General features: G+C 37.7%; 1 protein-coding gene across 1 annotated transcript; it reads left to right on the top strand.

Annotated features, from left to right (window-relative positions):
- The first annotated feature begins 628 nt into the window (after positions 1 to 628).
- Positions 629 to 18,223, top strand: ZNF286A (zinc finger protein 286A). Its single transcript, XM_081028568.1, has 6 exons — positions 629 to 728; positions 1,139 to 1,382; positions 2,354 to 2,442; positions 5,836 to 5,950; positions 8,305 to 8,397; positions 13,869 to 18,223. The coding sequence occupies exons 2-6, from the start codon at positions 1,346 to 1,348 to the stop codon at positions 15,095 to 15,097; spliced, it is 1,563 nt and encodes a 520-aa protein (XP_080884694.1). The 5' UTR covers positions 629 to 728; positions 1,139 to 1,345; the 3' UTR covers positions 15,098 to 18,223.
- Positions 18,224 to 19,391: the final 1,168 nt, after the last annotated feature.

The raw sequence follows: 19,391 nt of genomic DNA, 5'->3' as shown, positions 1-19,391 counted from the left end.
AGAAGAGGAAGGGCAGTTTAAACATTTTGAGTATGAGATGGGTAGATTAGTCCACTAACAGGATAATAGACTAACCATGCTCACTTGAGATAACAACCTCTTTTGATAAATTTAATTTTTATGCCTGCAAAGAACCTGTTGCTCAAATTTGCTGAAACCAGTTGAATCTCTTCATCTATCTCACACATGTGAACTTTCAGTATTTCAAGTAGCCTATGATGCATGGACAACGATTTGCGTGTGTAAGCCGCTGTTTCTAGAAATACAGCTTTCCCATTGTTTGAAGGTAAAAGAGTTTGGGGAGGACAAAAATATGGAAAAGTCATATACTCCTCACATATCTTTCATTAAAGTAATTCAGGCTGAACTCAGCCGCCCTAAGCACTGTTCTGTAATCAGTCCCACGTGCAGGCAAGCGCGGGTACCCGCACGGCCTCTCTCGGAGTCTCGGACGTTCGCGCTCTCTCCAGCGCGATGGATCAGACAAAGCGATGCAGCTCGATACTCTCGCGAGAGGGAAAGAGCCGGCGGCTCCTTTGCTTTCCCCAGCTGCACCACTTACGCTCCCGTCTGCTGAGAAACGCAGTCTGGCAACGCCCGGAGACTTCTGGGAATCGTAGTTCCCGGGCTGGAGAAGACCCGCCAGCTTCGCCGGACTCCTTCCTACGCCTGCGCGACTCCGAGCTGGCCCGAGAAGTTCGTAGCCTTTGTGAAGCCCGGGATGAGGGGTGAGTTGGTCGTTTACGTGCCGTTTTTCTCTTCTCAGCTTCGGCGGTGGTCCCCGGGACATCAATCTGTGCCAAGTCGGGGCCGGATTGTGCGTTTGTGAAAGGGGCCTCGAGGGCAGACCATGAGCCCCATCCCTTTACGCTCCGGCCTGAATCCCTCCAGTGGCTGTCGCCTCTCGGGAACGCGGGTGAGCGCGTGGTGCTGGCGGGACGCCACGGGCGGGGCGCGGGGCAGTCGCGGATCTTCGGGGAGATGCCCGAGCGTGGCGGGATTTGTCTACGCGCCTTGTATCTCGGCGGCATCCCCAGTTCCATCTCTTCCAACGGCTCGGTCCCCCAGGGACAGTTGCAAGCAGCAAGAATAGGCATCTGAGGATCCAGTCTCAGGGATTCTGTCCCCGGGTTTCCAGGTGCCAGCCTCGTAAGACCGAGCAGGGCTCGAGAGTGAGGAAGAAACCGGACCTGACCTGATCGAAGCCTTTCAGCAGAGCCTTTCAGAGGGGAGGCAGGAAGGAGGACCAGGAGGCCTCCGGGGGCTTCTCACTATCCAGTCGAGAGAAGTCGGAATTTGGCGGGTGGGGTGTCAGAATCTTCAGAATCGGGAGGAAGTGGTGATCATGGAGAGAGATTTGGCCAAAACGCCCGCGAAAAGAGGTGAGAACTGCTGAAGTATTGAACTTGTGTTGTGGAAGGGCAAATTCTTCCTCCCGAAGGGAAATGAGTTGCCTCGGGGGAGGTGGCTCTCGGGGGAGGTGGCTCTCGGCAGACAGCGCTGTCCATCTCCTTTGTCTGAGAGATGGATAGGCTCTTTTAGTGAGAATGGAGGGCTTGGTAGGGATCACCCCCCTTTCCACTCCAGCTGGGTGCACAGTGCATCCTTTAAAGCCACCCCCAAAATGTCAGCGAAGTGTTAGCATCTAAGGCACGAGCAAAGCCTCTGTTACTTTTTCTCACACGTTCTTCCCAAACGCCCAGTCTCCATCAGCGAGTCTGAGAATTTAGCTTTTGGTTTGCAAAAATATTTTCCCACTTCTGTTGTTTCACTTTGCACAATAATGTTATGCTTTCAATAAAGGAAATCCTTTTGTTTTACATACTAGTAGAAAACAGGCATAGAAGTCAGTGACTGACGACCCATCGTTCTTGAAGTGAGGCCTGTGACTTCCAAAGTCAGAATTACCCCTGGGGTGCTTATTAAATTTCTAGATTGCACCCCAAACTCAACTAATGATAATTATTGGGAAGTGGGATCCAGCAATCTACTTTTTTTTTTTTTTTTTTTAACAATCTACTTTTTAAATAAGCTTGTAGGGTGATTTTTGAGAAAGCCTATTTTTTTGATATTTAATGTAATTAATCTTGGAAATGAACTGATTTATTCTTATTTCTAGGTTAGAGAATGTCATCTACCAGTAGGTGTTATGATGATAGCAATAATGAATTTAAGCCCCAAGTAGCAACATTCCTGGACATTCTCCATGATCCCAGAATCATGAGTTGTTTGGGTTCCCTTCAGTTGCAGTGTTTGTGGGAGCATGGTTTGTATGATGCAAGGATTTTTAGTCTTGTAAATCTGAGTCACAAGACAGACTTAAGTCCCATCATTGATGCTTTCTTCCCCTTAGCCATGTCTTCCCAGGATTCTTCCTTTTCACAAGAGAAGAGCGCAGAAGAGGGAGAAGTGGCAGCCCTGCGCCTCACAGCCAGCTCCCAGGTGAGTGTGAGTCTCTACTGATGATTGAAATTCCACCTTATTTCTCAGAGTACAGACACACTCCCTTCTTTTTGATGTGGAGTTTCTTTGTCCACTGGCACTCATCTGGAGAGATGAGTTCTAATTCTAAGACTACTCGGGTGACTAATAGGCTCAGTAGAAAATGTTTTCTACTAACCCAAGGTATCTTCTCCATCTGTTATTTATTGTCACTCAATAGGCATGTAAGGAACATTACCTTTCTTTAGCCTGTTATACTAATTTCTGTGCTTGGTAACAGGAAATTATTTTGAAAGAAAATATGATGCATATCTCTTAAAATTTATGTTTCTATAGGGGAAACAACATACGCATAACTGTTAAGTAAGAATTTAAGAAAGTACCCTTAGTGCTGAAGTGAATTATGAAAATAATAAATATTCAAAAGTTCAAAGAACTGCTTGAAAAGGAAAGCCTATGGAAGGCTTAATTTAAAGAGTTATAATGCAGCCCTCCAAGATGATGAATGCTGAAGTATTTTAGAAGTGAAATGATACCGTGTCTGTAACTTACTCTCCAGTCCGCTGTACAAGGGTACATCTTAAGAATTGTTGAAGTTAAGTGGTAGTTGTACTATGTGGGTAATTAGTGTATTCGTCTTTCAACTTTTTGTATGTTTGAAGTTTTTATTTAAAAATAGTTAGGTAGGAGAAAAGAGGTCTCCATGATGTGTGTGGCATACCACAACCCAAAGATTCCTCCACTGGCCTTTCTCTTTGCTACTGGGATCCCAAGTCTAAAAAGTATGTATTGCACATTGGTACCATTTGTGAAAGTAACTTCTCAGGATCCTTATATACTTACTTGTCTGTCTTCACTGTTTCTCAACTGCCTGCCGTTGGTATTGAAGACTTTATTAGTCAAGTCAAGAAGCTTTAAGTTGCAGCTGATAAAAGCTCAACTTAAATTGACTTAAGCAAAAAGAGATATTTATTGACTAACATAAGTGAGAAACATTAGAACCTATTCCCTCCATTTCCCTGACCTTTTCTTTTCTCTGTGGATTTTCCTCTCAAGTAGATTGTTATCCTAATGCTGGCCCTACCAATCTAGGCTTACATCTTCCCATGTTGAGGACCAGAGACAAAGGGCAGCTTCCCTCCTAATTATTGCAGAAGTCCAGGGATTAACTCTTTTTAACAGGGATTAGACTTGGTATGAGTCAGAGATGGAATTAATACCACCTGAACTACACAGGCATAGCGGTCCTAGGAAAATCAAAGTACAAGTACCAGAAGGATGAATGCTTTATATCTTTCAACACTTTGGTATTTGACTCAAGACTGTTAGAGTCTTGGGATAGATTCAACCTTTTAGGAAAGTTTTAAAAAACTTTCTTTGTCCTTTTTGTATTACATTAGATTTTTATCTTATGCTAATATTGTAACTGTCTTATTAGAATTTGCCTGGGCAATTTTTCTGTCTTACTAGATTTTTAAAATATTAAAGGTTTAATTCTTGTTCATTGTAACAGGTGAGCAACGCAGACACATATAAATATAAAAGTAATATTACTTCCCTCCCCAAATTCAGTCCCCCACCTTTACCTACTGAGGATAACAGTTTGATATATATTTTTCCATATGTTTTTGTTGAACTTGTACTGCTGTATTCAGACATGTAATATACTATATTTCCTTCCATCTCCCTCCCACCAACTTTGGGTTATTTTGGGGGGATGTCCTATTTGTGAACAGGATGTGACTTTTAAAATAAATTTTTTAAGGGAAATGAACTAATTCACATGAATATGATTACTTGTATGTTTCAAATTTTTCTTGTCATGTGATTTTTATAATTCTGTTTACTATGCTTTCCATTTCTTTTGTATTTTTTTCTGCCTTTTTGTGCAGTGTTTTGCATTTTTGTTCTAATTTCTTTTTTCTTCTCATGATCTGAAAGTTAGTTTCCCTTGAGTGTCAGTTTAGCTGTGGATATGCAGATTGTAGGATACGGTCATTTTTCCTCAAAATGTCTTGTGTACTTAGTGATCTTTACGTTTCATACACCCCCCCCACACCCCTGGGATGATTCTTGTATTTTAAGTCTCAGATTATATATTTCCATTTTTGGAAACTTTATTTTGAAATAATTTCAGACTTAAATGTTGCAAATGTAGAAAGATTTCTTATTTACTCTCCATTCAGATTCTCCAAAAGTTAACATTTTCCCTCACTTTATTCTTATTTTCTCAAATTAGGAAATTAACATTGGTATGTAGTACTATAACCTATTGACCTTATTCAGATTTCCCACCTCTCCTATTTTTCTCATTTCTCCTCACCTTGATTTCTGCTTTTATCCTGTAATTCTTCCTATTTTTCTTAGTTTGTTATTCTTTCTCTAACTTGATTTGTATGTTTTGTTCATTTATTTACATTATTTTTTAATGAAATGGAAGTGTTTAAAGCTATGAAATTTCCTCTGAGTACAGTTTTATCCATTTGCATTTGTTTTGCATTTTATTTCATTACTATTTTGATATTCTTAAGAGTTTTTTCAACTATCATCAATTATTGCTCTGTTTTGGAATTTATTTAAATTTACTTTGTTACTTTTGCAAATGTTTCATGATGTTTAAATACAAGGTATTTTCTACCTACCAGTGACAGCATTTGATATGTATTTATTTCAACAACCTTGGAATATTATTCCCATTCTCTATGGCCTTACTTAAAAAGGCATGTAATACTTCTATGTAACTACCTCTTTACAGTTTTTGTAGTTTTGTCTTATATAAACTTAATCCATAATATTTACACTAAACATATATGAGTTACAGCTGTACCCTTAATTTTGCCATCATTTTTCAATTAATGCTTTTAGTCTCAAATTAATTCCATGCTTTCTTGGATTTGGTGCTTACTGCCAACCTTTTCATTCCATGGCATTTCCATTCACAAGGTCTGTATTTCAATTCATCTTCTGATTGGCTATATGTGTTCTTCAAGTTTTTATTGAGGACTCACAAGGAGAGTTATGCAGACATGCCTTTTTTTCCTCCTCTGCCTATATTTTGTTTGCTTTGCCAAACTACTTTGTTGACTGACTGGTTCATGTTTTTAACTATTTATTCCCCAGAAAAATGATAGTCTCTCAATAGAGAAACCATGGTCAGATTTCTTTTGGTTCTCATGTTAAACCTAGCGCAGCATGCCTGGCACATAACTGATACTCAGTGACTTTACACAGAATGTTCAGAATCCAAATACTATTAGAAACTTGTCATTTATCACTGTCATTTTCCCTGTTGAATATATTCAACTGCTCTGCTCCAGGAACAACAGAAACTGGTGGCTGAAAAGGATGCTGTCAAGCAAAAGATGGTAAACACAAGTATGTTTTGTGTCTTAGGCATCTGTGACATTCAAGGATGTGGCAATGGACTTTACCCCAGAGGAGTGGGGGAAGCTGGATCCTGCACAGAGGGACGTGATGCTGGAGAACTACCGGAACCTGGTCTCGCTCTGTAAGGACGAGCTCTCATCCTGTGACTCTGAAATCATTACTTCATTGAAAGTGAAATAGCTTAACAGAGCCTTCACTTTTCCATTTAGGAGTCATAAAGTATTAATCCCTTTGGGCCCAGAGAAAATCTGTTTCAGTTCTAGGTTCATGGTGAACTGTCTATGCATGTTTTGTATCGGGATTCTTTGGATTCAAGTGACAGAAGCCTAATTCACACTAGCCTAAAGAGGGGGAATCTTGTTTTTCACTGTTTTTTTTTATTTAGTCTTTATTGTAAGGTGAATAAATTTACCTGTTTTCTAAAGAGAGTTAACTTTATCCTGACTACCTTCTGCAACTGAATAGCACTTGATCACCTTGATCCTGCCTGATTATTTTTCCTATGGTTCTATTTCATTTTTCCCCTTACTCCTAAGGTGTGCAGCCCTGACTCCTTGGGAGGGCAAATTACTTTTAAGGCATTTGTCTTCTTTGAAGTTTGTGTCCTTATGGGTTTTCAGCTAAAAGCCCACATTGTAACAGCTTGTCCACATTGATATGGGATAAAATACAAACTCTAGAAATCTGTAGTTTCTAAAATCTCTCTGCAGCATTTTATCCCCTCAGCTGTTTTGTTCTACTGGGTAACTTAAAGTTGTGCTTTTCATATGTACAGCTCAGGACTCAAAAAATTGAATGGTGTTTCCCCGAAAATAAGACCTAGCTGGACCATTAGCTCTAATGCATCTTTTGGAGCAAAAGTTAATATAATTTAATATATATTAAAATAAGACCGGGTATAATATAATATAATACCAGGTATAATATAATATAATATAATACTGGGTCTTACATTAATTTTTGCTCCAAAAGATGCATTAGAGTTGATGGTCCGGCTAGGTCTTATTTTTGGGGAAACACGGTTATATATAAATTTTGGTGCTTCTTGTCTATAGTTCCTTCCTCTCTTGGTTGTATTTCTTAAATCACAGTCTTTGGATGGAACTAAATTTCAACCCCTCCCAGCAGCAGTAAGACTTTTGGCATTTTACTTACACTCTATTGCCCTACACCATGATTTAGAATTATCACCAGGGTGAATATGATTATTACATCGTATGTTTGCTTCTGTCGAGTACTATAGCCCAAGTCCTATGTGCATTGATTGCTCATCTATGCCTTCAAAATGTAATTTGATGTAAGTTAATTAGGTTATTTACTTGTGTTTGTGCAAGAGTTAATCTGTCAGCATGTTGGTGGGAGGTAGAAAAGGATGGGGTATTCTTTGATCTGATCAAGCTCGCTCTTAGGTGGCCATTGTGAACCTGGGTTAGAAGGTATGAACTTCACAAATATTTCTGTCCTCCTTCACTCACAATGCTGGGCCTCGTATGTATCCCTACCCTTCCTCCAGGGGTAAATATTCTTTTTATTTTCCATTCCCTTCTTCCAGCTGCACTGGGTTTCCACCACTGTTCTCAGGTATTGGTGTTGGAGTCCGTCCACTGAAGGTGAAGGCTTCTGTTAATTAAGACAGGATGAGTCTAGGTAGAGTTTAGGTGTTGGATTCCATTCCCCAGGGGGAAAACCTTGATTCAAGGACGCAAGTATATTATAAGGAATTTCTTGCATTTATTTTTTAATCACATGGCTTGGCTTTGCCCTGTATTGGCTTTATTCTCCCCCATGTGGCAAAGATGGCCATTGGCAGCTCTAGGGTCATATTATTCTTCTAGTTAGAGAGGTAAGGAAAAAAGGACAGTGCTTCTATCCTTGGAGTTTCAGCAAATAGGGTCATGTGTTGAACAACTACTAGAGCCAGGGAGATAGGGCACTCTGGCCAGTTGGACCCTATGCCCACCTGTGTGTGTGTGTGCACATGTGCATATGTGTTTTTATAAGGAGTACCAGGAACTATGTAAGCCCTTCCCAAACTCAGGTAATAAATTCCCTAAGAAAGTCGGTTCTAGCAACTAAAGAAGGAAGAAAGGAAAATCATTAAAGGACAAAAATTCTAGTTACCCCAGTCGCAACTTTGTGATGCTGCCACTGAGGTCCCATTTTCCCATTCTTACCTAAGCTAAGGATTCATCTATGGTGTCTCCCTGGAAACTCCTCAGTAAAGAAAGAGTACTCTCCTTTTTTGACAGGCAGAAACATTAGTGTTTTCCAGTGCATAAAAACTCCTTACCAGGCCCAGACTCTTGCTGCAAATATTTCAAGCTTCATGGAGCAGTCTGTCTTCTGTCACTTCAGATCTTCCTGTAATTTCCGGTCCTCTTGGTGGATCAGGGTTGGCACTGTGCTCTAGGGTAGATCTTTGTGCCCATCACAAATAGCTAAGTCCCTTTTCTTTTTTGAATTTTTAATGAGCAGGGCTTCCAGTTTCCAAGCCTGAGAACTACAATTTGGAGAATGGAAGGGAACCGTTGATGTTTGAGAGAAAAACCCCCCAAAGCAGCTATTCAGGTGAGTCAGATAGATGGGAGGCTTCAGAAATAATAGCTCTACAGGACAGTGAAGAAGTGACACTTTTCAGTGCTTAAGAAAGACTATTGGAAGTACCTATGTGTTTTTATTTTTAAAATATTTTAAATTATCTAGCAATTTAAATACATACAAAAGTCAAGGAAATAAAATAACACCTATGTATCCACCACCAAGACCAAACACATGCTAATATTTTGCTTCATTTGCTGCTTTTCCTTCCTTTTTTTCAATATACAATAACTAAAAATATAACTGTACAGGTCTATGAATTTTCATAAGTTGAAAACATTCATATGACTAGCACCCAGATTAAGAAACGACCTTACTAGCACCCCTACAGGCACCCTTGTGATCGATCTCTGTAAGGCACCTCCCTCCTTCCAAGGATAACCTTATCCTAACTTCTAATATCACAGATAAGTTTTATCACTGATTTGTAATGCTAACTGTGATAAGCCCAAGTCCAGTACCTGCTTGGATGTGTTTTTAGGCTCTCTGGTTTACTTGTTTATCTGTGTTCCCATAGCATATGTTTTAATTAACTATACTTTATAGGATGTATAGCATAAAGAAAATCTTCCCTTAATGCTCTTTTTTTTAATAATCTGGTTCTTTTGAATATTGAGTTTTAAAATCTTCCCGTGATGTGGATATGTCTGTTTCCCTTTCTAGGCCTGTCTATTTTTGTGACTTACCTAGTCACCACCTTTCCCTTTTTTGTGTGTATGGGTGAGGGGAGATATTGCCGTTTTCTTAGTGATCTATAAGAACTCTTCATGTATATGAGGTATTCTTTGTTATGTTACGGATATGTTTTTCTAGTTTTTGCCTTTTGGTTTTGCTATGCTTTTCAATGTACAAATTTACTGTATTACAATCTTTTATTTCCTGTGTTTTGATTAGTGCTGAGAAAGTCCTTTCTCCAAGATAATAGAAATATTTCCTTCTGTTCTCTTCTAGTATATCTGTCTTTTAATATTTCCTTTAAATCCTTAATCCATTTGGAATTGCCTCTTCGCTGGTTGTATCTTCTCAACTTTCTTTTCTGAACAATTAAATGTTTGAATTGCTCAAGGTTTGGTTTGAATCTCCCTTCCCTCTATATACCTGCAGTCATAAATCTGAGCGCCTGCGTGGCCAGGAGGTAATGTAATGAGTGAAACAAGCAAACTGGAATAGCACATGCCGCCGCGGAAAGGGGTCGGTACTCCATTAGCTTTACTTCAAGGGCTGACAAACTTGTATGTAAAGGGCTAGAGAGTAAATAATTGAGGCTTTGTGGGACATGTGATCTCTGCTGCCACTACTCGGTCTGTCTTGGTAGGGTTAAAGCAATCATGGACTTTTCACAAATGAATGGGTGTGATTAGGTTCAAATACAATTCTATTTAGAAAAATAGGCAGTGCGCTGTAGTTGCCAACCTCTGCTCTTAATTGGTTGTCACTCAGTATGCTTCCAGTGGTTTTTTAAGAGAAACCCAAAATTTGAATTTTCATGTGAAATGTCCCTATTTTTAACTCTTGGCAACTAATCTCAAAAATTTGTATAAATAGTGTGGATCAAACAAATATCTGAGGGTCAGATTTGTCTAACTGGTCACCTATTTGCAGCCTCTACTTTTTTTGTCAGTAGTCTCATCCATTTCAATAACCAAATTATCATCTCTTATCTAGATGAATTCCAAATTTGTGTTTCCATCCTAAACCTCTCCTTGGGGCTCTTGTTCTGTACATTTGTGTAACTATTTGATGTGTCCATTTGCTTGTATCAAAGGCACCTCAACACAACATATTTAATACTGAATACCTGATACATGCCCAAATTTTCCATCGCCCCAACAGGATCCTTTCCCAATAATTGTCTTAATGACACTCACTGTCTTATCAAATTGTACAAGCCATACATTTATGACCAGTCTTTACACTTCCCACTCTCTTCCTTTATCCAATTCTTCATTGTGTTTATCTAATTACATTCTGAATATATCTTCATTGTTAACATTATCATTTTGTTTGCCTGGACTACAGTGATAATCTCCTGATATCACCTTTGCTCCCATGTATTCCATTCTTTATATCATTGTGAGAGTGATGTTTTCAAAATACAAATCTGATGGTATCACCTTTTGGTTTAAAACATTTCAATGGCTTCCCATTGCTCTTAGGATAACAACCAGAATCTTAGACGCTTTCAATACCGTGCACAATCTGTCATTTACTTATTCCAACCTTATTTCACACGTACTCTCCCTCCACTTTTGTACTCTGCCTAGCGGTTCTTAAATGTTTTGGCATCACAGTACCTAATTTTCTCCCCAAATTATCAAGGACCCTAAACAGCTTTTGTTTATGTGAGTTATTTCTACCAATACTTACTATATAGAAATTAAAACTGAAAAAGATTTTAAACTATTCAATAATTTATTTAAAAATAATTATAAACCCATTACATGTTAATACCAATAACATAATTTTTATAGAAACAACCATCTTCTTTAAGAAAAAAATATTAAGAAGAATGGCATTGTTTTACATTTTTATAAATCTCTTTGAAAATATGGCTTCACAGAAGACAACTATATTCTCACACTTGCTTCCAAGTGCTATTTGCTGTGATGTGTTGTTTTGGTTGACGTGTATGAAGAAAATCCAGATTCACACCAATATATAGTTGGAAAAGAGAGGAGTGTTTTTTACCTCTTCAGATACTTATAGCTATTCTGATCTGACACCAAAACTGGTCAAGTGGTTGTTTCTTAAAAATTAGTTAACAATGTGGCATCTGAAATCACATCCATGAGTTTTTCATACTCTTACATTAAAATCTATTGATCTTTTGGAAAATATCGGTTCACTGAGTTACACAAATATTGACACATTACATTATACAATATTTTTAAAATGACAGTTTTTAATACCACCACTGACCTGGTCAGAAAATTCTTCAGGTATTAGGAAGCTATCAGGCTATCAGTAGTCGATAAAAGTTTTCTAAAATTCTAATTTCTGTCTGGAAGCTCAAATTTTATAAAAAACAGTCGTTTTTCTTGAAGTGACAGTCTCACTTTGTTCATTTTTTAAGAAAATATCTGCCAAATGCCCAACATGGATAACATAATTTATCTGTGTCATTCTTTCAAGAAAAACTGTGGTCCGTGAAAAAAGTGGCTAGTTCAGCTTACAACTCAAACGATCTCATGAGTGTTATAACCAGAATTGCTTAATGAATATTTCCTGTTTTATAAATCCAGAATGTTGAAAAGGCGTGTATTCAGGGTTTGAAATTTAATAAAATTTATGTTTACTGTTCATGCAGACATTTTCAAGGCTTTTTTTTTTTTGTAACTGAGAATACATGGTGGTGGTGAAGAACACAATAATGACTAGTGAGTTTGGTGTCATTGTCCTGATTCACGCTAAGTCATGACAGTTTTACCACCATGACTTTTGCAGCATCAGTGCAAATGTCAAGACAATGAAAAAGTCAGATAATATCTAAGTATTAGTTTGAAAATAGTTTTGAACTTACAGACTCCCAGGGTCCATGGACCACTCTTTGAGATCTCTGCCTCTACCTACCTATACTAACCTGAGATCAATTTATATTTTATGTATTTAACAAACACTTATGTAGCACTTAGGCTGTGTCAGAGTTTTAAGTGCTTTATAAATATTCTCAATATTTAAGGCTTAAGATAGGTGTTAATTATTACTCATGAAGTAGGTACTGTTATTTCCCTTTCTTACAGATAACTGAAGTAGAAAGGTAAATAACTTGCCCCAGGTCACACAGCTAGTAAGTGGCAGAGTTGGGATTAAATTTATGTGTTCTGATTCCATAATCCATCCTCTCAACCACTATGCTTTTCTTGAATGTCCCTCTTACCACAAGGCATATCATTCCCTCTACCTGGAACACTCATTTCAGTGCTTTTGTACACATTACCTGGAACACACATCCAAATCCCAACCCCAGTTTCATTTCAGTTCAGTGATGTACCTTAGGGAGACCTCACCTCATTTTCCTAGATTCCCTTTCTTATATTCTTTCATAGTATCATTTGCCTTTTATTTCTTAGTACTTACTACAGGTACAATTTTATATGTGTTTGTGAATGTTAGACTAAATTCTCTCTCCCCTCATGTGCCTAGGAACTGCAATTGTTTTTCCCCAGTGTCTAGGACAGAGCCTAGTGTATGGTAGATATTCAATAGATAATTGTTGAATAAATGGGTAGAAGAGTAGATAGATGAATGAATAGAATTGATTTGGCTGTATGGACTGAGGGACACATCTAACTTTTTTCCTAAATGCTTAATCAGCCATAGCACCATTTGTTGGAAAAAGAAATTATCTTTAGTTCACTGACTAAAATATTACCTTTATATTGTCCTGAATTCCTACATATACTTGCTTTATTTCTGAACTTGCTCTTCTGTTTGATCTATTTATTCCTTTAAACCACACTTTTTAAATTATTTTAGCTTTATAGTTTTATACGGGATATAAAAATTCTAATGTTTATATTAGATGTATTTAGAGAAGTCTGTTTCCATCTCTGCCCTCCTCTATTCTGGTATTTTCCCTATAGGTAACCATTTTTATTAATATTTCATTTATCCATCTTGGTTTTGGAAAATAGAGTAAAATATGTCTATATATTTGTATCTCCCCTTTTTTCTCTACACAAAAGTAGCAAACTATACACTCATTTGCAGTTTGCTGGGGTTTTTTAATTATTATTTAATATATCCTAAAGATCACTTTATAGGAATACGTAGAGATCTTTCTCATTTTTTTAGAAGTTGGATAGTACTCCATTGTACGTATACACCATAGTTAATCAGTTCTCTATAATAGGATATTTGAGATGTTATCAGTTTTCACTACCTCAATTAGTCTTGTGCATATATAATTTCATATATTTGCCAATATATCCATGGGAGATCATAGGAAATTTTTGATCAAGGTTGTATTATAAAAGCATTATTAAGGAAGATTAAACTGGAAATGAAATTAATATTTGGATGTGAGTAGTATTAGATGACTGGAATCTTAGGAGTTATAACTTTCCTCAACACTATAGTTATAACTGCCTGGATATTTATTACAGCAGTAGGTCTTATATAAGAAGTTGTGTCTCCCTGATTTAGTACGCTTATTTCCTGCTCACCCAGTGGTAGATTGCTTCATCTGCATTGTTTCTCCTTCTCGTGTTTCTGGTCATATTTCCCCCATTGACTCTCCTGGATAGAGTCTGTTCATTTTCTCTGCGTACACTCTGCATTTCCCTCCATTTGTCTCTCTTTGCAAATCATCTCATAAGAGTCAAATCCACTTACTCATTGAAGGCATGCTTTTTCACCTTCATTAACTCTTACCTATTACAGAACTGCCTTTTTGTTGAGCACAGAAAACAAAGGAAATTTGCATTTCCAATTTCTTTCAGACTTGGAGAGTGGACCTGAGAGCAAAGATTCAACTTCAATGCAAGATTTTTCCAAAGAGGAATCATGCAAGGTTGCAATAATAGACAGACTGACAGGGAATAGTGTCTATGACACCAACTTGGAATCTACTCTTGAATGTGAAAATTGGTTAGAGAATCAGCAAGGAAATCAGGAGAGACACTTGAGAGAAATGTTCACCTACATGAATTCACTCCCTGAAGAAAGAACTCATGAGCATGATGTATATTGGAAAACCTTTAGTCAGAAGTCTGCCCTCACTCAAGACAGAGTTTCCAAAGGATCCTATGCCTTTCATACACTTGAAAAAAGATTGAAACAGAAATCAAACTTAAGGAAAAAACAGAAAACGTATAAAGAGAAAAAACCTCATAAATGTAATGACTGTGGTGAACTCTTCACTTATCATTCCGTGCTTATTCGACACCAGAGAGTGCATACTGGAGAGAAACCCTATAGTTGCAATGAATGTGGGAAATCTTTTAGCCACAGAGCTAATTTAACTAAACATCAGAGAACTCATACTAGAATTCTCTTTGAGTGCAGTGAATGCAAGAAAGCCTTCACAGAAAGCTCATCGCTTGAAATACATCAGAGAATTCACATTGGAGAGAGACCTTATGAATGCAATGAATGTGGGAAAGGATTTAATCGAAGTACACATCTTGTGCAGCATCAGTTGATTCATACTGGAGTGAAGCCTTATGAATGTAATGAATGTGATAAAGCTTTCATTCATTCATCAGCACTTATTAAACATCAAAGAACTCATACTGGAGAGAAACCCTATAAATGTCAGGAATGTGGGAAAGCCTTTAGCCATTGCTCATCCCTTACTAAACATCAGAGAGTTCATACTGGAGAAAAGCCATATGAATGTAGTGAATGCGGAAAGACATTTAGTCAGAGCACACATCTTGTTCAGCATCAAAGAATTCATACTGGAGAGAAACCCTATGAGTGCAATGAATGTGGGAAGACCTTCAGCCGGAGCTCAAATTTTGCTAAACATCAAAGAATTCATATTGGAAAGAAACCATACAAATGTAACGAATGTGGAAAAGCCTTTATTCATTCATCAGCTCTTATTCAACACCAGAGAACTCATACTGGAGAGAAACCCTATAGATGTAATGAATGTGGGAAAAGCTTTAAGTGCAGTTCATCCCTCATCAGACATCAGAGAATTCACACTGAAGAGCAACCTTAAAAAATTAGTAAATGTGAAGAAATGTAAGTTGGTTTTATCACTGTGTTAAATACCTGAGTGTTTAGGTGGAAGACCCTTAAATGCTGCTTGAGGACTAATTTCATATGCATCTAGTTTTATTTGCATAGTACGTATTTTTGAGCCATAAACAAAATGTTTCTTATATCCATTGATTTGATAATTGTGAAAGCCAGAGATTTCAGATTTTGATCCCTAACCCCTCCCAATACCCTTTTGTGAAAATTTAAGAAATCCTTGGGAGTGGGTACCAATATCATCATTGTGAAATCCACTTTCTCCTTCTCATTGTCACGTCAAAGCCCTGTTTAAAAGCTCTTGCTTTGTAAGGAAGTTCTTATTGGTAAGTTTAGGCAGAAGGCTCATGTCCTTATCACGAAGACATAGAATTGTTCCTCTTTGAATCCAAAGTAGAGATCCACATGTACAGATGGTCACTTCTCCTGAGAGTGTCATTTCATTTAGATTAGCTATAAATACTTAAAAGCTAAGACTTGAAATATGCTTCGTATTTTCTCCTTCCCCATAGAGGCTACTGTCTAATGTGATGAACATAAATATAAACAGACTGTATTTACAGCAGGTTCTAAATTATGTTCACATGGATTATGCTGGTCATAGATTTAGATAATTGTTATCCTTTGGCTATGCAGAACTTCATTTTCTACTTCCTTGGAAGTTACCCTGAAGTTGCATGGGTCAAAATCTTAACTAGTTTTTCATCAAGTCCCTCTTTTTTTTTTTTTAAAGTCTCTCTTTTCTTATAATTGGCATTCATTGACTGAATCCTTCGTTTTGTATAATCACAGTATTAGGGAGATTTTAATTCTTTACATTATTCTGCTTTCTGTAAACTGATTTGTCTCTTTGAGAAAAAAGAGAGGACCTGAGATGTTGAGGACCTGAAAAGTTGATGGGTTCAATATATTATATTTAGGATGTCTTTCAAGAAGGACTTAAGCAACTGTGAGGCACAAGGACATACCTTCCTGTCAGATATGGAAAATAGCTAACAGACAGTGACTCACTTGAGGATAAGCAGCTTCCCTCTATGAAGAAGTTGCCATTTTTCTAGCCTTCATGTTTACCCACATTTTTGTTGTTCTTGTCTCTCTATATGTTGGTTGGTCTTTGCTATATCCCAGAACCCTAAAGAAGATCGAAAAGGCTTGGAATCACAATGATATATTGGCATAAGTTACATGGGTGACCAAAGATCAGGGATGGGATTGGGAACACAAAAGCAAAAGTTCAAATAAATATTTAGAAGAAAAAAAAACTATACCAATGTCAGTTTTTATTGTTATTTTACATATTGTGTGAAAAGAAGATTATAGAAAAGGTAGAAGAAAAAATGTAGTTACAGATTTTTTTCTTCTAAATTCTATCCTTTATGAACATCCAGCAACCAGTCCATGTCTTGCCTCCTCCACATTATTCCTGTGACTTCTTATAAATTCCTCTCTGTAGACTTTAGTTATATTATTACAGTATAAGAATAGTTTAAAGAAGCGGTGGTAGGTGGAGAGCAAGATCATTAAGTATGGGTCAGTATAAATCTAGCAATGATGAAAAACAATAGGAAATGGGCCTGAAAGGACTGGGAATAGTCTTGCAAAGAATTTTAAAAAACACATTGAAGGGGATTGAGGTGGTTGGGAAGGCTCAAAGTGTGAGAGGTAAGGGTAGGAGAATGGCTGACACAGGAACAAAATAAAGGAAATGGAACTCAACCCTTTTCATCACCTAAATAGTGGTCTACAGCAGGAATTGACAAACTATGACCTGGACCCACAGACCAAGGCCGTCCGCTGCCTATTTTCCATCAGTAATGTTTATTTGAAATTCAGCCACACTCATTCATATACATGTGTTCGGCTGTTTTGTGCTACAATGGCAGAGTTAAGTAGTTGCAACAGAGTATATGTCCTGAAAAGCCTAAAATGCTTGCTATTTCTTGATATGCCAAATGCTTGAGTGAAAATAAATTCATTTGGGGGCTAAAATTTGACTAACAACATCAACATGGGCTTTTTAAAGCTGGGTTTTAATTCTGCCACCTCCACTTAGCAAGTATGTGACCTTGAAAAGCTACTTATTTTCTGGACCACAGTTTTTTTATCTGTAAAATAAGAATAAATCATGTCTCTCTGATAAGGTTGTTGTGAGGATTAAATATAATAATGAAAGTAAAGGACCTGGCACACAGTAAGTGCTATAGAGTCTTGTGTGTGTGGGTGTGTGTGCCGTACCCTTGTGTGCACATATACACACACAATTTAATGAAGTGGTGTCAGTCCATTTGGGCTGCTATAACAAAATATCACAGACTATATGTGACTTATACACAATATTCAACATTCTCACAGTTCTGGAGACTGGTAAGTCCAAGATCAAAGACTTGGCAGATTCAGTGTCTGGTGAGGGCCTGTTTCCCGGTTCATAGACAGCTATCTTTTCACCGTGTCCTCACATGGTGAAATGACAAGGCATCTCTGCCCTTATGACCTAATCACCTAACATAAGGGCATAAGTTCTGCCCTTATGACCTAATCACCTTCCAAAGGCCCCACCTCCTAATACCATCACAGTGGGGATTAGGTTTTAACGTGGATGGGGGGGCACAAACATTCAGGTTATAGTAAGCAGCTAAGCATCCATCAGTAGAAATCAAGAATAAGTATCTTCCATACCTTCTATTTACCAGTTAAGAGCTGTGACCATCCAAGTCATCATAGAAAAGGGGCTTCCCTTTCTAGCTTCCTTCTGGTGCTTCTCCCTACACAGCCTCCTTGAGACCTTGAGGAATTTGCTATTTTTCCTTCTGAGTACCAGTTAACCAGGACTATCTGATAGTTCCAGAGACTCAAGTTTGTAATGTAATTGCAGTGTAAGTACTCATAGTGTTAAAGGATTTGCTCTAAGTTAGTTTAACAGAGAACTTTGCATTCCGGCATTTATTGTTTTATGCCTGGTGTTCATTCTATGTGTTTGTACTGACATGAATCTTGGCAGTCTTAGCATTCTCCTTTTCAAATGTTTTTGGTTACCTACAAACTATAAATTTGACTGCTCTTACTGGCCCACTGTCAATAAAGTTGTTTATTTATTGTCAGGAACTTTTATAAATTGCTTTTAAATTCTCCTAATTTAAGCATATTTTAAGAGGTAAAGAAAGACCAACTATAATATATCTCCATATCATTCAAGAAACCAGTCACATTTCTAATTGTTCATCTGGGCTTCACAACTTCTGGAGACATGGATTGGGGAATACCCTCCACAGCCCAAGTGTCTGTGCGAAGGTTAGAGTAGAGGAAGGATGTTTCTACCAAATGGTACTCAGAATCCTTGGGCCTGTAAGTACAGGCACCACTAACTTAGCAGGAGTGATGGGGAAGAACGAGCTTCATATAAAAAGTACAGTTAAAACTAGGCAGCATAGGGTGAAAAATTGATGTGGTGTAAAGTTTAAACTACATTTGGGTTTTGTGAGAACAATGCAATATCACCCAAAAGTATAAAGACTATAGTATGAGAATACCAAACATTATTCAAATTGTTGGCAATAAACTAGTTTAATCATATATTAAAAGTCTCTCAATCTTTTTTTTCTCATAAGTTTTCACTCTTTTCATAATACAACAGGGCCTACCTAAGTTGGAAGCTCTTTGTCCCTGCTTCCTCCCTTTCGTTACATAGTTTTTTTCTAGGCCCCAACTAGTCAGTCTTGGGATCTAGAGCTAAATGAGCTGTCTTTCACCCTAGGTATTGGCAAGGGGAAAAGGTGTTCCCCTGTGGAAATACGTATAATTTGACACCTATGGATTGCCTTGTAGTTCCAATTAATGCCCTCAAAAAATCAAATGTTTGAATCGTTCACTGAATTGTTCTTTACATTTTTCAGAACGTCACCTCCTATTTTTTAACTTCTATTCATCCAGAAACCAGATAATCTGTCCTTAGATTGCGTTGACTAAACATAAAATGTGCATACCTCACACCCAACCTCACTCCTGCCAGTTCATCCATAAACATATCATCATATCAAGAAGTTCACACATCTGAGGAATCTAAAGGGTGTAATTAGGCAGTCAAGCATTCCTAGATCAAGGACTATTTACCCTCATCTTTGTTCTGTTTTCCTCTGTATTGGCTATCTTTTCATCAGTCTCCCCCAGTGATGACAAATCTATCTACTGGCAAAATTCTAAACTAGTATGGTTCTTAGCATTTACAATCCCAAGGAGAATACCTCTTTTGAAATCACTCCAGC

The sequence above is a fragment of the Rhinolophus hipposideros genome (assembly GCF_964194185.1).
Source record: "Rhinolophus hipposideros genome assembly, chromosome: 20".
Lineage (NCBI taxonomy): Eukaryota > Metazoa > Chordata > Mammalia > Chiroptera > Rhinolophidae > Rhinolophus > Rhinolophus hipposideros.
The sequence above is the reverse complement of the archived record's forward strand: the minus strand, read 5'-3'. Positions and strand labels throughout refer to the sequence as shown.